Here is a 16,623-nt window from a genome sequence, read left to right as displayed (position 1 = left end):
GAAAAGAAAAGAAAAGAAAAGAAAGGAAAGGAAAAGAAAGGAAAATGTTAAAATTTAAAATCAAACTCGAAAAAGAAAAAAAAAAACACAAATCAAGTGTACGACGAGAGGAAATATAATTTGCTCAAATCTTTAAGACGATCCAATGCTAGTGTAGACAAATCATCGAGAGAAACGAAATTTTGAAGTTCATTCCAAACCAAGATGGATTGGTATAGAATTGAATAGTTACCATAAGTCACTGTTTTTACTTCGGGTATTTTTAGAAGTCCAGACTTACAACGAATTACTTCATGACGGTCAGTATCATTAAGATGTTTGTATTCAAGAGTTTGTAAAAGAGGAAGAGGTAATTTTCGATTCAAAAGTTTGAAAAGAAAGAGGATATTAAGGTATTTGACAAAGTCAAAAAATTGAAGAAGTTTAAATTCTAAAAAACAGAGGAAAAGTATGTGCACGAAAGTCAGAGAGAAAGACATGATTCTGAGAGCTTGTTTTTGAAGAATAAGAACTCGAACGGGCGTGGATTGTTTGGCGTTGCCCCCAAATCTGGGCTGCATAAGAGGCGTGACATTGGAAAAGGGAAAAATATAATGATGCTAGTGTTTTCTTGTCGACATAATGCCGAAGTTTACTTAGAGCTCCATTAGCTCGCTTCAATTTATTGCAGACAAAATCAATGTGGTGTTTCCAGTTCAGATGTTCATCGATGTATACACCAAGATACTTTACAACCTTGCTGGGTCTAAGCCGATGTCCGTTGATTTTGATTTTCAAGTCATAATCGATCTTCTTTCGGACAGGACGAAACAACAAAAGCTCAGTTTTACTAGTGTTGAGAGAGATTTTATTTGCTTTAAGCCAATTCATAAGAAGCTTTAGATCGATATTGGCTTGCTTAGCGATCGGTTTCAAGGATTCGTTCTCAAAAAAAAGCATAGTGTCATCAGCAAACAAATTGACCAAAGCATATCGAAGTGCAATATGGAGATCATTCACATAAAGGAGAAAAAAAGTGGGCCTAAAACAGAGCCTTGAGGGACACCATGTTTCATATTTTTAGAAGTAGAGAAATTTTAACAGAGACTGAAAACGAACTGTGATCTATCAGTGAGAAATGATCGAAACCAATCAAGAGCTTTTCCACGAACCCCCGTAAAAATCTAGCTTTGATAGTAGGATAGAATGGTCGGACGGTATCGAATGCCTTTTTGTAAATCGATGAAAATATAGAGCATCCATACTTACCTTCATCCAAAGCATTTGATATTTTGTTGATAGCATAGAGAAGGGCTGTTTCAGTCGAGTGGTTTGATCGAAATCCAAACTGTAATGGGTAGATCGAGTTTGATTGGTCGAGAAAGTTCATCAGTCGTGAATGCATGAGTTTTTGGAAGATTTTGTCAATGTTAGAAAGAAGAGAAATTGGCCTATAGTTCTCAGCATCGAATGGAGAACCTTTGTTTTTGAAGACAGGGATGACTTTCGCTTCTTTCAGCTGACTTGGAAAGATACCAGTAAAGAAAGAAAGATTAATATATCAGTGAAGATAGAAGAAAGCGTGTCCAAGTTGGAAGAAATAATTCGATACGGGATGCTGTTTGGACCAGTTGCCTTATTTTCACTGAGAGACATGAGAGTTTTGATGACTTCTGGTTTTGAAGCTGGAGCAATGAAGAAGTCATTAGCATTTCGATTTTCGTTCTTTAGCCACTCTGAGAAATGATGACGCGTAAAAGGAATTTTTGAACGAACTTCACCTGCAATGGTTGAAAAGAAATCGTTGAAAGCTTTAGATACTTCTTCAGGGTTGGAAGATAAAGAATCATTGATGTTAAGAGAAATAGAGTTTGAAGAAGAAGGAGAAGATATAATCTCTCTGACGCCTTGCCAAAGTTTTCGAAGATTGTCTGAGTTTTGAAAAAAGTAGCGAGAATAATGGAGTTTTTTACTAGCACGGATAAGAGATACAATGCGATTTCGGTAAAATTTGTATCTTTCACGAAGAAATTTCTTAAGATCGGGTGAAGAATCAGGAACTTTCAAATAGTCGTCTTTGAGGCTATCTCTGATGTTCATCGAGACAAGAATGCCTTTGGTGATCCAGGGTTTGAGAAGGAGGTTAGCTTGACGTCTGGTCAACTGTTTCAGAGGAACATGCTCATCATACAAAGAAGAAAAACGAGTCAAAAAAGAATCAAAAGATAAGTCAACATCCCCCCTTTCAGTTTTAAGAAGATCTTTCCAATCAACGCTGTCGAATTCATCTTTGAAAGTAGCCTCATCAAATTTGGACCAATCTCGACGAAAAGGAAGTTCAGATTTGTAGTCAGAATCACAGTCAGTATTAAGAATTAGAAATTGAGGAAGATGGTCAGATATAGCAACAGTTAGATTTCCAGAAGTTGATGAACAGTTAAAAGGAGAAGTAAGAATGTTATCGATAAGTGTACTGGAGGTATCAGTGATCCGTGTTGGCAAGGTAACAGTTGGAAGAATCTGATAAGCACCAAGAATATCAAGAAATTTAGAGTGAGAGATTACAGAGTTACAAGTCAAAAGATCTATGTTGAAATCGCCTAATAAAATAAGATTTTTGTTTTCTTGGCAGGCTTTCTTCAGCAAAGGAGATATAAAATTTTTATTAAAAAGATCAACGTCAAGGTCTGGATGTTTGTAGATGCAACCAACGATAGAGTTTTTCCTATTTTTTAAGACGATTTCAGCAAAAGTTGACTCAAGATTACCACAGGCTGAGTGCACTATCTTTGAAAGATCTGTGCGAGGTTTGCTTTTGAGAGAGTTAGAAATAAAGAGAGCAGTTCCCCAACTGATGAGACGGCTGGGGTATCAAAGGATTTAAAGCCGTTGATAGAAAGTTCAGTGTTTTCGATAGAAGATTTGAGTCTGGTTTCACTGATACCGATAATGCTAAAATTATGATTGAGATTATGAAGTAAAGTAGTAAGATTGTCATGATGTTTTTCTAAAGAACAGATGTTGAGATGAAAGCAAGAAAAATTTTGTTTTTTAAGAGGAAGAGAAGCAAATTCTTGAGTACTATAGTATTTGCAGTCGAAATGATTAACGTGATCATCATAAGTAATATTATCAAGTTGATCGTCGATTTGTGAATCAAAATTAGAAAAAGAATTCGAGATAGAATTTAGATGTTTAAAATAATTTTTTAAGTGACTTATGTCTTTACCAATGGGTAATTTTTCATCGGATTCAAGATTAGGTAGAGCATCATGCCTACAAAGTTTACAGAGCCAAATGTTTTTTATGTTTTTGGTTCAACGCCTAAGCACTTTGCATGGGATCGTCTTTCACACTTGGGACAAAAATGAAAGGTTTTAGAAGTAATTTTTTTCGAGCAAACAGAGCAATCATCGTTTGTCATTACTGGAAAATCAGTGTGCAAAAGAGAAATGTTTCTCAAGCCAAAGTATAATAAAAAACAGAGCATTCAAAAACTAAGATATAAATAAGAAACGCTACAGAATGAAAAAAATTATTTAGAAACAAAGAGATCTTTATGATCAGGAAAGAATTCAATTAAATCATTTAAATGTGTTACTTTCAAGACTTCATCTGTGTCATCATTAAATCTCAAGTTAATAGAACCTGATTAAACACCCAAAACGATTCAATAGCATTACGACCATACAACGCTTTAACTCTTCCCCAGAGAAATCTGTAGTAACTGCAAAGGTTATTATCAATGTAAATTTTATTTGTCAAATCTGCTTTTTCAAATACCTCACGTTTACTGAAGTCTTTGCCTTTTTTGATTAACTTTTCTGCAAGTTTTCTGTTTACAAATCTCACTATTGTGCGCTTTGGACCTTTTTGATTTTTTCTTTGGAACAGGCGATGACAAGCTTCGATTTCGTTGGGAGGAATATCAATGTTGACGGCTTTAGCTATTTCGATCACTTTCGATTCTAACTTGTTTTGTTTCACAGAGTCAGGGATACCCGCAATTTCGATATTATTCCTTCTTATGTATTGTTGAAGTTCATTGTTTTGTCTCTCTACTGTGCTAACGTCGTCCAAATCAACCTTTCCTTTCCCAACTTGGATCCAGTTCAGTTCTCAAATCGTCAATAATTTTGCTTTTCGAAGAAAGTTCCTGCTTAAGTTCGTCCAGTTCTCTTCTCATCTCCAAGTTTTGATTTTGGAGCTTGATTGTAATATCTTCTTTTACACTCTCTATCTTTGATGCAATGTCATACTTTATAACCCTCATTTCGTAAAAGATCATTTCAAGTGTAACCCCTTCCATAGGTTCCTCCTCGAATGATTTATGAAGATTATAAGGTTGAGAAAAAGAATAAGATACATCACCACCAGGACTTGTCACAAAGTCTTTATCTGTGTCTTTTGTTTGAAGAGAGTCTTTTTCTTGGTGTGATGAGGTGTCTTGAGCCCGGGGGGGGGGCACTTGGGCAAAAATAGGTACGGGGACGTGCCGCTGGTCAGGGTACCTTTTTCAGTGTTGCAGAATTACTGACAGGGTATCTAAAATTGCAAAATCCTGATCTGACAGGGGCGCAATTTCATGATGTGTGTCTGACAGGGTCTGTTTTTGCCGTTTTTGCATGGAGAGTTCTTTTGCAAATCGTTTTGACGCGGCGGTGAGCAGACCCCTGTGAGGGTAAACAGCTTTTTACAAATACTTATCGCACGGCCAACACAGGCACTTTGCTGCTGTTGTCTCGCACCACACGCCCGCCATTGCGCCCTCTTAAAGGGATCGAGGCTAATTTCAAAGATACCTCTATTGAAATATTTAGAATAAAAATGTTCAGCTGAATAGTGGTACTAACAACATTGTTTCCAGATTTTGATTCAGATTTTTTATTTCAACTGTTATGTTTTGTTTCTTCCCATATCGTTGAGACATTCCGCTGTAGGCTTAGAACAGCTGTAGAACAGAACAATACTCTCGACTCTTCTGTATTAGTCTCATTGACATCCTCTCGTCCTCTTTGTAAAAGCGTCGTTTTAAAGCTTATACTTGCAAAATAGTCCTTTCAAACCTAGACTTCATCAGCTCTGATTTTGAGAACCTTACCGTCGGATCACAGAAGATTTCGATTTCTGCTATAACATTCCACTTGCCACTTGAAAACAGATGATAGTTAGTTCCGACTAGTTGAAAACAATGAAACAAGTTGGCCGATTATAAAAATAATCAAAACATTACTTCTTTTTTGCGTTTTATGATTTGCCAGCTTGGATTAATTCATTTTTTTCTGCCGGTATGCCCGGGAAAACTAGCGGAATGATCCCGGAAAAGCGCCAGTAATGCTAGAGCGGGAATCGGAATTTTATGTGATCCTACGGTAATCCTGGAAACGGATATCTGAAATTTAACTACGTTCGTTATTACGTTTTTTGAAACTTTAGCGTTCTATTTGTTCCTGTAAATCTATAATATTGTATGACCTTTCTAGCTTTGAAACACATTTTGTGGAAGTAGAGAGTGATGATTTTGAATCATATTAAAGATATGTTACTTTGTAATTTCATAACTCTCGTCGTCGATTCTTTTGGTCGGTTTTCCAGGTATTGAGGTTTAATGTTTATGCAATGTTGTAGTTTATAGCCTGGAAATGTTGATATCACGTTATACTTTACGAAAAACGCGAAAAACGCATATAAAGAGTAGGTTTTTAACATAGAATCTGACAGGGTAGGTTTTTCAGGGTAGAATCTGACAGGGTATAGGTTTTTCACAGTAAAATCTGACAGGGTAGGTTTTTCATCGAATTTTTCTTCTGACAGGGTCTATTTTTCATCAAATTTCATTTCTGACAGGATCGACTTTTGAAACTCCAGCGGCACGTCCCCGTCGCTCGTCAAGGTCAGTGCCCCCCCCCGGGGTCTTGAGTGTCTTTTTGTGTTGGAGAATCTTGTGTAGTAGTGTATAAAGGTATATCTTGAAGTACTTCTTCGATGTTCTTTTGCTGCTTTCTTGTTGTCACATTCATTGTAAAAAAATGGCTCGAGAAACAAAACGCCTACTTTTTACGCGCCAAAAATTTTTGACACGTCTGCACTCTACGGATGTCAGATGATGAATCCCCACTCCTTCCTGTGTTCCGCTCAGTCCATAGGTAATTTTCATGGATCCCATGAAAACAATGAAAAAACTCAACTGATCTCTAGCTATTCTAGCAAGCTAGACGACCAATTCAAACATAGTAGAAATAAAGCAAAAAGTAACGGAGGGAACAATTCTAGTTTTTAAATCCCAAAACAATAATTGTATTATCATATAACGCCCATACTACTGTATTACACCCATTATAAACGACTCCAGTCTACTCTCTAGCTTGAATTGCTACTACTGGCAAAAAACCGAGGGGTGTTTCTGCAGTTTTCGTAAAAAAACGTTACGTCTTGTATATCACGAATAAATGATTAATCTTACATATTACACAAACTTACCGGAAGATTTTTTACACGAGCACACTGGTAACTTTTTCTTCTGGTTGACAATATCTCTATGACAACGACCACAATAACGGCGCGCCCTGGAAAAGGGGGAAAAAGAATTTTCCTATTTCAATAAAAATCACGAATCTCAGGAATCAGGGCTTTTTTTAAGGCCCCATATCCATGTAAAAGACTTAGAAATTAAACTACGTGATTGTTTGACAAAATTCTAATTATCGACATAATATAACGTTAGCTGAATGTTGAAAGAATGTCGTGTTTTGGATGTAAATACTGCTCGACTCAAGTAGTTTCTATATCCTCACTCGAGTTCAAACGTTTTTGCGAGAAATCACGATCTTATCCCGTCAATCAGAAAAGTAAAAAAGTGATGCAAGTGTCTCTTGGTACGACATTGAAGAACACTCACTTTTTGACAGATTTCGAATCTTGTGCGATGAGAAAAGCTCTTGTTTCTTTGCGAATGATGACGTCATCACTTGGATTCACAACAAACCTTGATGAAAAAAATGTCAATGATTAATAATACACAATCTTTCTGGTCATCTTGAAAGTTGAAATTGTTGCTAACAAAGTTCTATCTTTAAAACTTCGAAAGCGTTAAAGTCGAAAATTTATTTTCAAAAGGTATTTTTATCACCATTCTTAGTAGAGCCGAACACACAAAAAGAAAGTTATAAATCCTGTGAACTCTGTTACGTTTTAGACAAAATTTAACGTCAATTGTACTCTAACTGACAAAATTTTAAACGTGAAAAGCCTGTATTTCTTTATATGTTTGAATACAAGTCTTCCTATTAATAATTTTGGGGATTAGGAGTTTTGCGTACAACTTCAGGTTTTTGGCCAAAAAAACTTTTTCCAGGCCTAATTCGCGGGCCATCTCTCAGCAAGAAAGTCTCAAAATCCTATCTATTTTCGAACCAATCGCATGCGGTTGAGTCCCAGAAAGATACGGATCTTATGGGTTGGCCCCCTACTAATTTAGAAAAATTTAAGCCTCGAAATCACGAAAAGATTTGGAAATACTTGTCGCACAAAAAAAGGAAGGACCCTTCTCCATTCTCAATACATCTTTTCAACCGTAGCCGCCAATTGCCGCATGGGCATTTTTTGTCCGCTTTATCCCACTAAAAACGTCCCAGTCCTTTTTTTGCACCTATAGCCAATAGAAAAATGTGTCAAAAAAAAGGATTGGATCCAAGTTTAGGGGATAATTGAATAATTAAGTGGCACGCGCCTGACCGCGCAGCTATGGTTGAATACCGTGAAAAGCACAGCTCAAAATCATATATTCACGCTGTGCCGACGAATCGAGATTCTATTCATCGCGCAATCAGCGAAGACAAAAGTAACCAAGACGACCATCCAAGATCTTGGATCTTCGTCATAGTCGATATTTTTATTCCCGTCGTTGAAAACACAACTTACAAAAAGTCATCAATGCTTTGTAAAAAGAGTCAGTGATAGAGAATCATAACATAAAGGTCGTGTTCAGACATGAAAGTTTAAGTTTAAGGCGTAAGTAGTACTAAGTTGATATGGGAATTAAGAAATGCAACGACTTAATTGCTATTTCATCTTTTAGATGGATTACATAAGAGAGGAAAAAGAAATCCCCTTTTGAATGTTTGAGTGAGGCTTCGTTTTTGATAGAGGAGATCGCAAACAGTTTTGTTGCGGAGTATGGGAATCTCCATACTTCAATCCATGATATTCTCATTAAAAGCCCATTAGCTACCTAAATTGCTAGAGACGCTCCGAGCGTCTCTAAGTCATAAATTTCACGTTCTCCTTTCATAATTCACAAAAGGAGCATGCTTTTCACTTGCGAACTCTGATTTCGTCTATTCAGAAAACTGTGATAATATCGTAAAAACTTTTTTTTTAACCAGAGGGTGATTCCTTTTTAAACTTTGGTTTAACTTATGAGGAGTCTGCAGCTAAATACAAAAGGAATATAAAAGAAACATGTAGACTTAATTGCTTTAAACCTTCGTCTGAACACGACCAAAGTCTGTCTATTATTTCGATTCAATTAAAGTGACATTTCCATAATTAAAAGTTTAGTAATTACTGTTATACATTTGGGGATCACGTAAAAGATTTCTTTCGAAATAAGCTCATTTCAACTACACTTGGAGGTTTCTGGGGAATTCTTAAGTAGTAAACTGCATACGGATACAGTCTGCTAGACATTAATATGGTAATATTTGCTCTTCATCTTTGATTTTTTCTACAGTGATTAGATTGACACATGCGCGATAAAATTTCTATTATTTGTCTTCAGAGGTTACTAGTTTCTTTGAAAACTTAACCTCTGATACTCAGGGTAATGGTTGAAAGGTGTATAGAATAAAGACTGATTATGACACAACTTACACCATCTCTGAACCAATTCGATCTTCAACTGCAATCAAAAGTAATCCTAATTCGGAGAAACATATCCTAAAATAAAGAAAAAGAAGATTTATAGGATCGTTCAGGTGGAAGCTTTTATGAGTGGTTACTGTAATTAAATTACGTAATTAAACTCCGGTTGAAATCCGATCAATCGCGATAGTCGGGTTCGATTTCCCGATCTTTCCGGTTTAATTTTCCGATTCAATTTGCGTTTGCGCTCGCACTTACTGGGATATACTCTTTTAAATTTTATGTCAGATATGTTAAGAAAGGCTGACCCATGACAATTACCGGAGTTTGCAGCCGTCATTACGGCTCTTTTATTTTCGCAAACGTTTATGTCACTTTCGTAGACTGAAATGACTATTATTCTATAGCGTAGCATCCAGATAGCAAAGTCCGTGAAAGATTTCAGCAATATTTAGTCCCATCCCAGCTGGTACACAACGTTGTTTTAACGTTTGTCTAACGTACAAAACGTCCATATTACGTTAGACGAACGTTGAAACAACGTTGTGTGCTAGCTGGGATGTAGGATCCATTTCTCGTAATCTCAGCGGCACACCCTTGTCGGTTTTGATAGCACTCACGAAAACATTACTCCATCGGAAAAAATAAAAAACAAATTGTGCAAGTGGCCCTGTGTACCAGATTGAGATTACTTTAAGGGTAAAACTTTCACGGGCAGAAACTTTCGCGTTTTTCGCGATTTTGATCCTTTTTCGCGAAAGTTTCTGTCAGGTAAGAAATTAAACCTGAAAAACGCGAAATTTTTTTATTGCGAAAAATAAACTTTCCTACTCATTGCCTTTAGTGTCATACTTTTGATACGAATGTAGATTATAATTTAAATAACATTTTAATGGTCATTCTGTATATATTTTTCGTGTAAACAATATTTCGACCTGCTTGGTGCAGGTCTTCATCAGGTCTAAACAATACAAACGGTTCCTACTCAGTTTTGCACTGTTTGAAAAATCTTTTTGTGTTTTATGAGTTTTTTGTTACCAAAAAAGATGAATTTTACACGAATTCGCGAATGTTCTATCTGTGAAATTACGGCTAAAACCATAATTCGTGAAACTTAAATTCGCTAAATTTCGCGACTTTTTGACGACGCAAAACTTTCTGTCCGCGAAACTTTCTGTCCTTAAATTACTTACGCGGCGGCTTTTGGGAACGACATATTTTCAAAATAATCCGACAATGTGGTGGAGTAAATTTCACACGAAACTCCGTGAACATATTCATCTCGCCATGTGTTCGATTTCTGTCCTTTGTTTTTCTGAAGAATAGAAGAAGTTCATGCCAGATAAACTTATCAAAATCCTGTGTTAATTTACGACTATATCAAATATTTTGATATCCTTGAAATGGGACTCTGGCTGCCGAGGCACAGTCTCCCATTTTTATTTCAACTGATCCAATGAGAAAATATTACAAAATATTCAAGGGGATTGAGGGGCTTAAGTTCTAGTTCGCATTACTGAAAGATTCGAATTATAGAGGATTTGAATTCGAAAAAGTTGACTGTAAAGCTCGTTGGTTTTAATACAAATTGATCGCACTTACTTCGCTTGATCTCATAACAAAGAGATTTGCAAGTAGCGTTGAGAAACCTGGCGAATAACAACATTGCGCCATGAAGCCATACTTCAGCTGTGGAAAAAAGAAGAAGAAAGAACGATGGTACGAGCCCTCTGAATTGAGGAATGAGTCTTCTTTCTGTAAAACGCGCTTAGTCTTTTCCAGTCACTAGTTTTATAAATACCATGTTACATACCTAGTAATGACACTTTAGATATGGGACACTTTAAAAACCCCTAAACTAAAGAGAAAGGGTCGTAAGTCCTAACGGGCCCACATTTCAAAAGACACGGTGGCAACAAAACACCCCTTTTCTTCCCTGCTCCGCCCTTTCTTTCCCTCGAATGTAAATCGTACCTTACATAATAAACATAAACGCTATTGCAAATTTTTAGAAAATAAGAATGCATTAAATAAGTTTTGCTCGCTTTTACAATTATTTTTATAATTAAAAACCATCCTTACCTCATCAATGCAAACGATGGTGTCACCTTCGCCTTTTCGCCAATGCGTCGTATTTTCTAGTAATGCCTGTAAATATTGAAAACATCTTTCAACCACAGGGCCCACGCCATGAAATTGAAAGTGGGAGGACCAATGAATATAGAGTCTAAGGAGGCCCAGCCAAAAATTTTTACTTTGTAGTAGTGGGAGGGGCCGACATGGCCTCCTGAGTTACGGTTCTCCCGCCCCTCCCCAGTGGCGTGGGCCCTGAACTAGGACCCTTAAGGTCTCTTTGAGGATTAGCTACCAGGAAAATCTTCGAAAAATTACCGTGTTGCACAAGCTAATTCATCTTCCAATGACTATCAAGAGCTTGAATATGTTTTGTGGTTTACTATGACGGGATGATAGAAATTTGTAAGCTTCCAAGCAGGAAGGTCAGAAAGTCCTGAAACTAAATAAATACTCCCCCCCCACGGGAAACTCAATGAGGAAAGTTTCCCCTAAGGATGATTTTCATTCGGGGATATTTCCTAAATGTCAGGGAAACATCCATGATCGGCGAAACTCCCAATACAGTCGGGGAAAAGCACGCCGGGCAATTGTCTGTTCATTGAAACGTCCGGAGAGAATGACCATACGGGAAACTTTCTTCGGGAATTTTTCGATTGGGAGAAACATTTATCGGGAAAAAAAATCTGTCGGTGAAAAGTCCAGCAATCATTGGGCTATTCCGGAACTAGTCTGTACCCCCTATGTTGAGGAGGTGTAACTGGTGGTCTGGAAAATAAAAAAATCAAGGGTGGTCCAATGAAATGGGAGAAAAAAATCTAAAGGGGTCCTGAATAATTGGAAATAATCCAGCCAGGGGTCACCTTTTTAAAAATAGATCTCCTCATAGGGGGTACAAATTTTTTCTGGAATTTTTGAAAGTATAGTTAAGATCTCACCTTATTATCTCGACGCATAAGTTGTACGATACATCGAATGTGAAATTTACTGAAATATTTCTTCATTGAAACAACTCTAGAGACAAAAATATGAAAATAGAGTTGAAACAGTTCTACGGACAAAATTATGTAAGAAAGAATTTAAAATCAAAATAGATAAAAACTTAAATTCGTTGAAAGATTTCATGTTCTATATTGAGTTTCTCTAATTCGAGAAAATCAGTCTTCTGCTAATGCACTTTTAAAGCTTTCGGAAAAATCCATTCGACTGAAAAAACGTTGGACCCTAAATTTTGGCGCTGATTGGCTTATTTTCTTAACGCAGGTCACGTGGGTTTAATAGTAAACCAATCAAATGCTCAAGATCTTACCGTGTGATATTAGCAGCATCTTCTGCTTCAGGATTATGTGATTTTTTATCACACAAAACTATGACAGCATCTGCTTCACTCATCTAAAACGAGATAGCGACATATTCTCTTATCTTATCGAGCAGCGATGGCAAAGTGGACAAAGGCGTCAGCGTCTCTAATTAGGGATACATGGTTCGAATCCCTGCTCCTTCCAATACTCCGTTCATTCAGTTCATAGATAGCCGAGCCGGCTGGCCGTGGACCCCGTGAAAACTATCGAAAGACTGTTTAAAAGTCCTAGATTACTGGACTATCCATGTAAAATATCGACTCTATATATAACATCAGTCGAAATCGAAAAAGTCGCTCAGGCAGGATTGAATTAAGCACAGTACTGTGAGGGGAGAGCAGCTCCCCAAGTGGCAAATTATTGGTGGCCCCGAATTACAAGGAGGACGTACTTAGGTTAGAGTCCTTTTTGAGGGTATCAAAATATGGCTTGCAAATCAAACAAATTTTGATAGGTATATCTGACAAGGTCGGCTTTTGTTGGCTATCTTTACTTCTTTCGGGGCTGCTTTTGATAAAATATCAGATTTTGCATCTAACAAGATCTGGATTTAAAGGTTTTGTTTTTAAATGAGAATGATATCGTTTGCTTACTCATCAATTTTAATTTACAAGCTTTTTCACGTCGGATTTAAACGGATGTGGAATAATATTGCGGTCAAAAAGAGGAGAAGAATACATTGTCTTTTGCTTATATCAGCATAATGTAACAATAGCAAGACACTGTCCTGATATGAAATATGTGTCTGATATGAAACGAAAACACTTGTAAAAATAAAACCTTTAAGATCCAATTTATCTGAAGGTAAAATTTTTGAATTATCTACTCGTGGTCTTTTCTGGGACTCAAAAAAAAGTACTTTCAGATTCAGTTTCTGCTCAAAATCAAACCCAGTCCCCCCTTAGTTTGCTGTTTTATGACGATGTACCAGTGATAATAAGTAAAATCTTGTTTGGTTGCTACTTACTTTAACTCGATGACAATCTTTAAGATTGTATACAGTTCCATTGAAGAAGAAAACTGAAGATGGATGTTTTTGGATGATTCCTTCGATTAGTGTACTCGGATAGTTCCTGAAAAAAATATAAGAAGATAGGAAGAAAGTGTGTAAAACTCTATTAGTTTGGATGCCATTCTTACTTGGTCTCCACTCGTGCGCACTTCGATCGAATTTTTTCAAAGCTTCCACGCTATTGGTCAAAAGAAAAATGAAGCAACTCCATGGTATGGGCACGATCTGACGTGACGGTTAAAAAGAGTTGACAACTTTGTTTTCGAGCGCGCGCAACATTTTTATGGCGTAATCTTTTTTCCAAGCAAAAAGGATTGAAGCTAAAAAGTGCGATCGAAGCATGCGCAGTGGAGACCGGCCTACTAAGATAACAGAATCTTAAATTATACCCTTTGATGGACGTGGATATTTAATACTTTTTGTCTCAATGTAACTTGTCATGCAAGATGCTTTCCGATACTAGATACTACAATCATGATAGAACTGAGATTTTAGTGTATTTTAGCGTTTTTCAGAATTTAAAGTTCGGACGAGAATTGCTGTTTTAACACTTCCACTTTTTTCATTGAATATTTCGATTTTGGAGGGGTTTGGTGGCTTCTAGGCTATATTCCAAGCCTTATTGGAGCAAATTCGAGCTTTTAAAGCCTGAGATCCTAAGTTTCGCAGGGAAATCCCCTTTGTCTCACATATTTTGTCCATGGTTGTTGATATATGTGATGACAACCACGTTCCCTGTGTATTCTCCGCTTTTTGATCCTTACTGATATAGCGCAGGGATATGTTATAGCGTAGCTGGATAACGCACATTTAAAAAAGCCTTGTTCTATCTCTGTCCCTGACATTAAAATTTGATATGAAATTTAACTTTTTTAATTACAAACTCGTGAAATTTGGATTTCCTCTTAGCCAATGATTCTGCTGCAGCATTTATCGTTCACGATTAAAAACTTTTAATTATCAAGAGGGTCTGTAAAACATTGGTGAATGACAATTAAAAAAAATGAAAAACATTGTTTTCATTAGTAAAGTTATAAGAAGTTTCTTCTCTAAGATTATAAATAGTATTTTTTCATTTGAAATACCGCGCTACACTGCGGGTAGACGATGTTATCGTCCGTTACAGTGATAATAAATGCGGGAAAAATGGCGGTATGGCGTTATGGCGGTATACGGAAAAAAATCGGCGGGAGAGTTTCGAAGAAACATCTCCGCCACTGCTTACTCCACCCGAATTTATCACGCCTCTCCTAAACTATTCCCTTTTTTAGTGATCTTGTGTAGACGATAGGATCGTCTACACTGCGGGGTGCCTCACTTTCTAACTGATATTTTCAGATAGCAAGTCGGTATGTCTGATTATGGAAAAAATTTCAAGTCAATTGAAACAATATTTGTCAAAATATTTACATCCGAAATTTTTAAAGAGAAATCGTGAAAGCTTCTCAAATTCATAACACACGCTGATAAAAATAGATTTCATTTACAAGGAAGCTTTTGGGGTATCTTCTACAAATATTATTTTGATGAAAAGCGGGAACATCATAGCAAAATATGTGCAAACGTACTGCATGAATACTTTGTCTGCTTCATTTTTCTTATAAAAAAAGAACACTCAAGGGGACAGAGATGGTTTTCTATTATCAACAGTTTACAATAGAAAAGACAAAGAAGCAATCCGCTAAGGAATTCTCGTCCTTCATTCAGCTACGCTATAACATATCCCTGCGTTGATCAGTAACGTAAATAAAGCCTGAAATACACGGGGATGAGGTTGATGTAATGATACAATCTGCTTAAGCTTATCATTTGGATATATGCTCTTCATCTTCGATTCTTCGAATAGACAAAAGTCATAAATTACGTAACAAATATCACTTGCCTCGTTTTGAAAGTTTTGAAAATATTGTGAATAACTCCCAGCGGATTTTATTAAAACTACTTTCTATTTATAAAAAAATTATCAAATGTCCCAAGAGACATAATCACCATGGTAATTGTGTGCCAAGTGATGTTCGTAACGTAATTTATGAAAAGGTCTATAGTAATGTAATTGAGACAAAAGGCGCGATAAATTCTTATAGTCCGTCTCCACATGTTAGATTTTCAGAGAAAGCTGAACTGCGGTGCTCACGGTAAATGAGCATACAAAAGTTAGTTGTTTCGGGAAACTTACGGTGCAAGGAAGACTACAGTAACATTGCTTTCACATTGCCGGTCAGGATGTAAAAAATCTTGAATAAATGAACTGACAGATTCGTCTGTTATATGTCCTGTTACAATAACATGCCTGTGGAAAAAAGAGAATTAAAATTATTTCGTAAATCTACAGTGGAGCCTGTTTCGAATCTCCTCAACTCAAACAAGTTATATGGTTCCTTCAGCTAACAATGCCTAATAGACCTTACTCCATAACTTAAAATTTCTTTAACTCGAACATATTTGTGTTCCCCGTGCGGGTTCGAGTTATGGAGACTCCACTGTATCAGGCACTGATATGGCCATATTCCAAGATTTCCATAGAATTCCCACCCAGAAAATTTTCTCATTGATTCCATCATAAACGACTGGACATCTATCTTTTATTGTCTCTTTGAAGCGAGCTTCGTTGCCGCCTGTATTTCAAAATTGGTATGAAAAATCCGACAATATTCCGTCATAATTCTATTTCTTTGAATTATTTAGGTAAAAAGATTGATAGAGCTTAAACATTACTCCTAATGTACAAAAAAATTATTTTCGAATTTTTTTACAAGTTTGTAATTTATTTTATCAACATTTTCAACTCTGAAATGCAGAATTTCAACTGCGTGTATACTTTTGAATCCCTTTTGTCACTTCAATAATTTTTTTATGACTTGAAAAAAATAGCTTGCCAAAATTTAGAGCCTGTGTCATAAGAATATCGAAATTAGAATGCGACACTCTCTAAGATTATTAGACACTTTTGAGTCAAAATTTAGAAATATTAGTCGGAGTTTTGACAAGCTGACGATGATTTTGCTTCTGTTATCTTTGTTATGATATAGATAAAAGACTTGAGAAGAGTAGAACAACAGAGACTTTTGTCGTAGTTTTGACTTTGTTAGTAAGGTATTCCCAAGTGGTATATCATCAAAATCTATTGTTTCATTTTATGCTTTTAACGAGGCGGCAACGAAGCTAGCAGCCCTTTCTACAAAAAGACAAAGGAAATGGATGTCCAGTCGTTTATATGTTCATGACCTAATTAAAGTATCGAGTCGAAACACAACTATGAGTAGAAAGTTTAATGTGCGTGTTCACAAAATTGTATTTTAAGCTCTCCCTCTTTTCTCTTTGTCATTACGATTAATT

General features: G+C 36.4%; 1 protein-coding gene across 3 annotated transcripts in view; it reads right to left on the bottom strand.

The window, feature by feature from the left end:
* LOC136800691 (calcium-activated potassium channel subunit alpha-1-like) overlaps positions 1-16,623 on the bottom strand; it is a 78,893-nt gene that overhangs the window by 17,870 nt on the left and 44,400 nt on the right. For all 3 annotated transcript variants that reach the window (XM_067057479.1, XM_067057444.1, XM_067057381.1), the window contains exons 11-20: positions 15,464-15,577; positions 13,243-13,348; positions 12,224-12,306; positions 11,853-11,928; positions 10,924-10,989; positions 10,444-10,530; positions 10,035-10,156; positions 8,851-8,916; positions 6,878-6,964; positions 6,460-6,545 (exon numbers count right to left, since the gene is read on the bottom strand). In XM_067057479.1, the coding sequence (XP_066913580.1) occupies positions 6,460-6,545; positions 6,878-6,964; positions 8,851-8,916; positions 10,035-10,156; positions 10,444-10,530; positions 10,924-10,989; positions 11,853-11,928; positions 12,224-12,306; positions 13,243-13,348; positions 15,464-15,577 (893 nt within the window). The remainder of the gene's footprint in view (positions 1-6,459; positions 6,546-6,877; positions 6,965-8,850; positions 8,917-10,034; positions 10,157-10,443; positions 10,531-10,923; positions 10,990-11,852; positions 11,929-12,223; positions 12,307-13,242; positions 13,349-15,463; positions 15,578-16,623) is intronic.

Source organism: Clytia hemisphaerica, unplaced genomic scaffold (assembly GCF_902728285.1).
Source record: "Clytia hemisphaerica strain Z4C2 unplaced genomic scaffold, Clytia hemisphaerica genome assembly, whole genome shotgun sequence".
In the NCBI taxonomy this organism is placed as follows: domain Eukaryota; kingdom Metazoa; phylum Cnidaria; class Hydrozoa; order Leptothecata; family Clytiidae; genus Clytia; species Clytia hemisphaerica.
The sequence above is the reverse complement of the archived record's forward strand: the minus strand, read 5'-3'. Positions and strand labels throughout refer to the sequence as shown.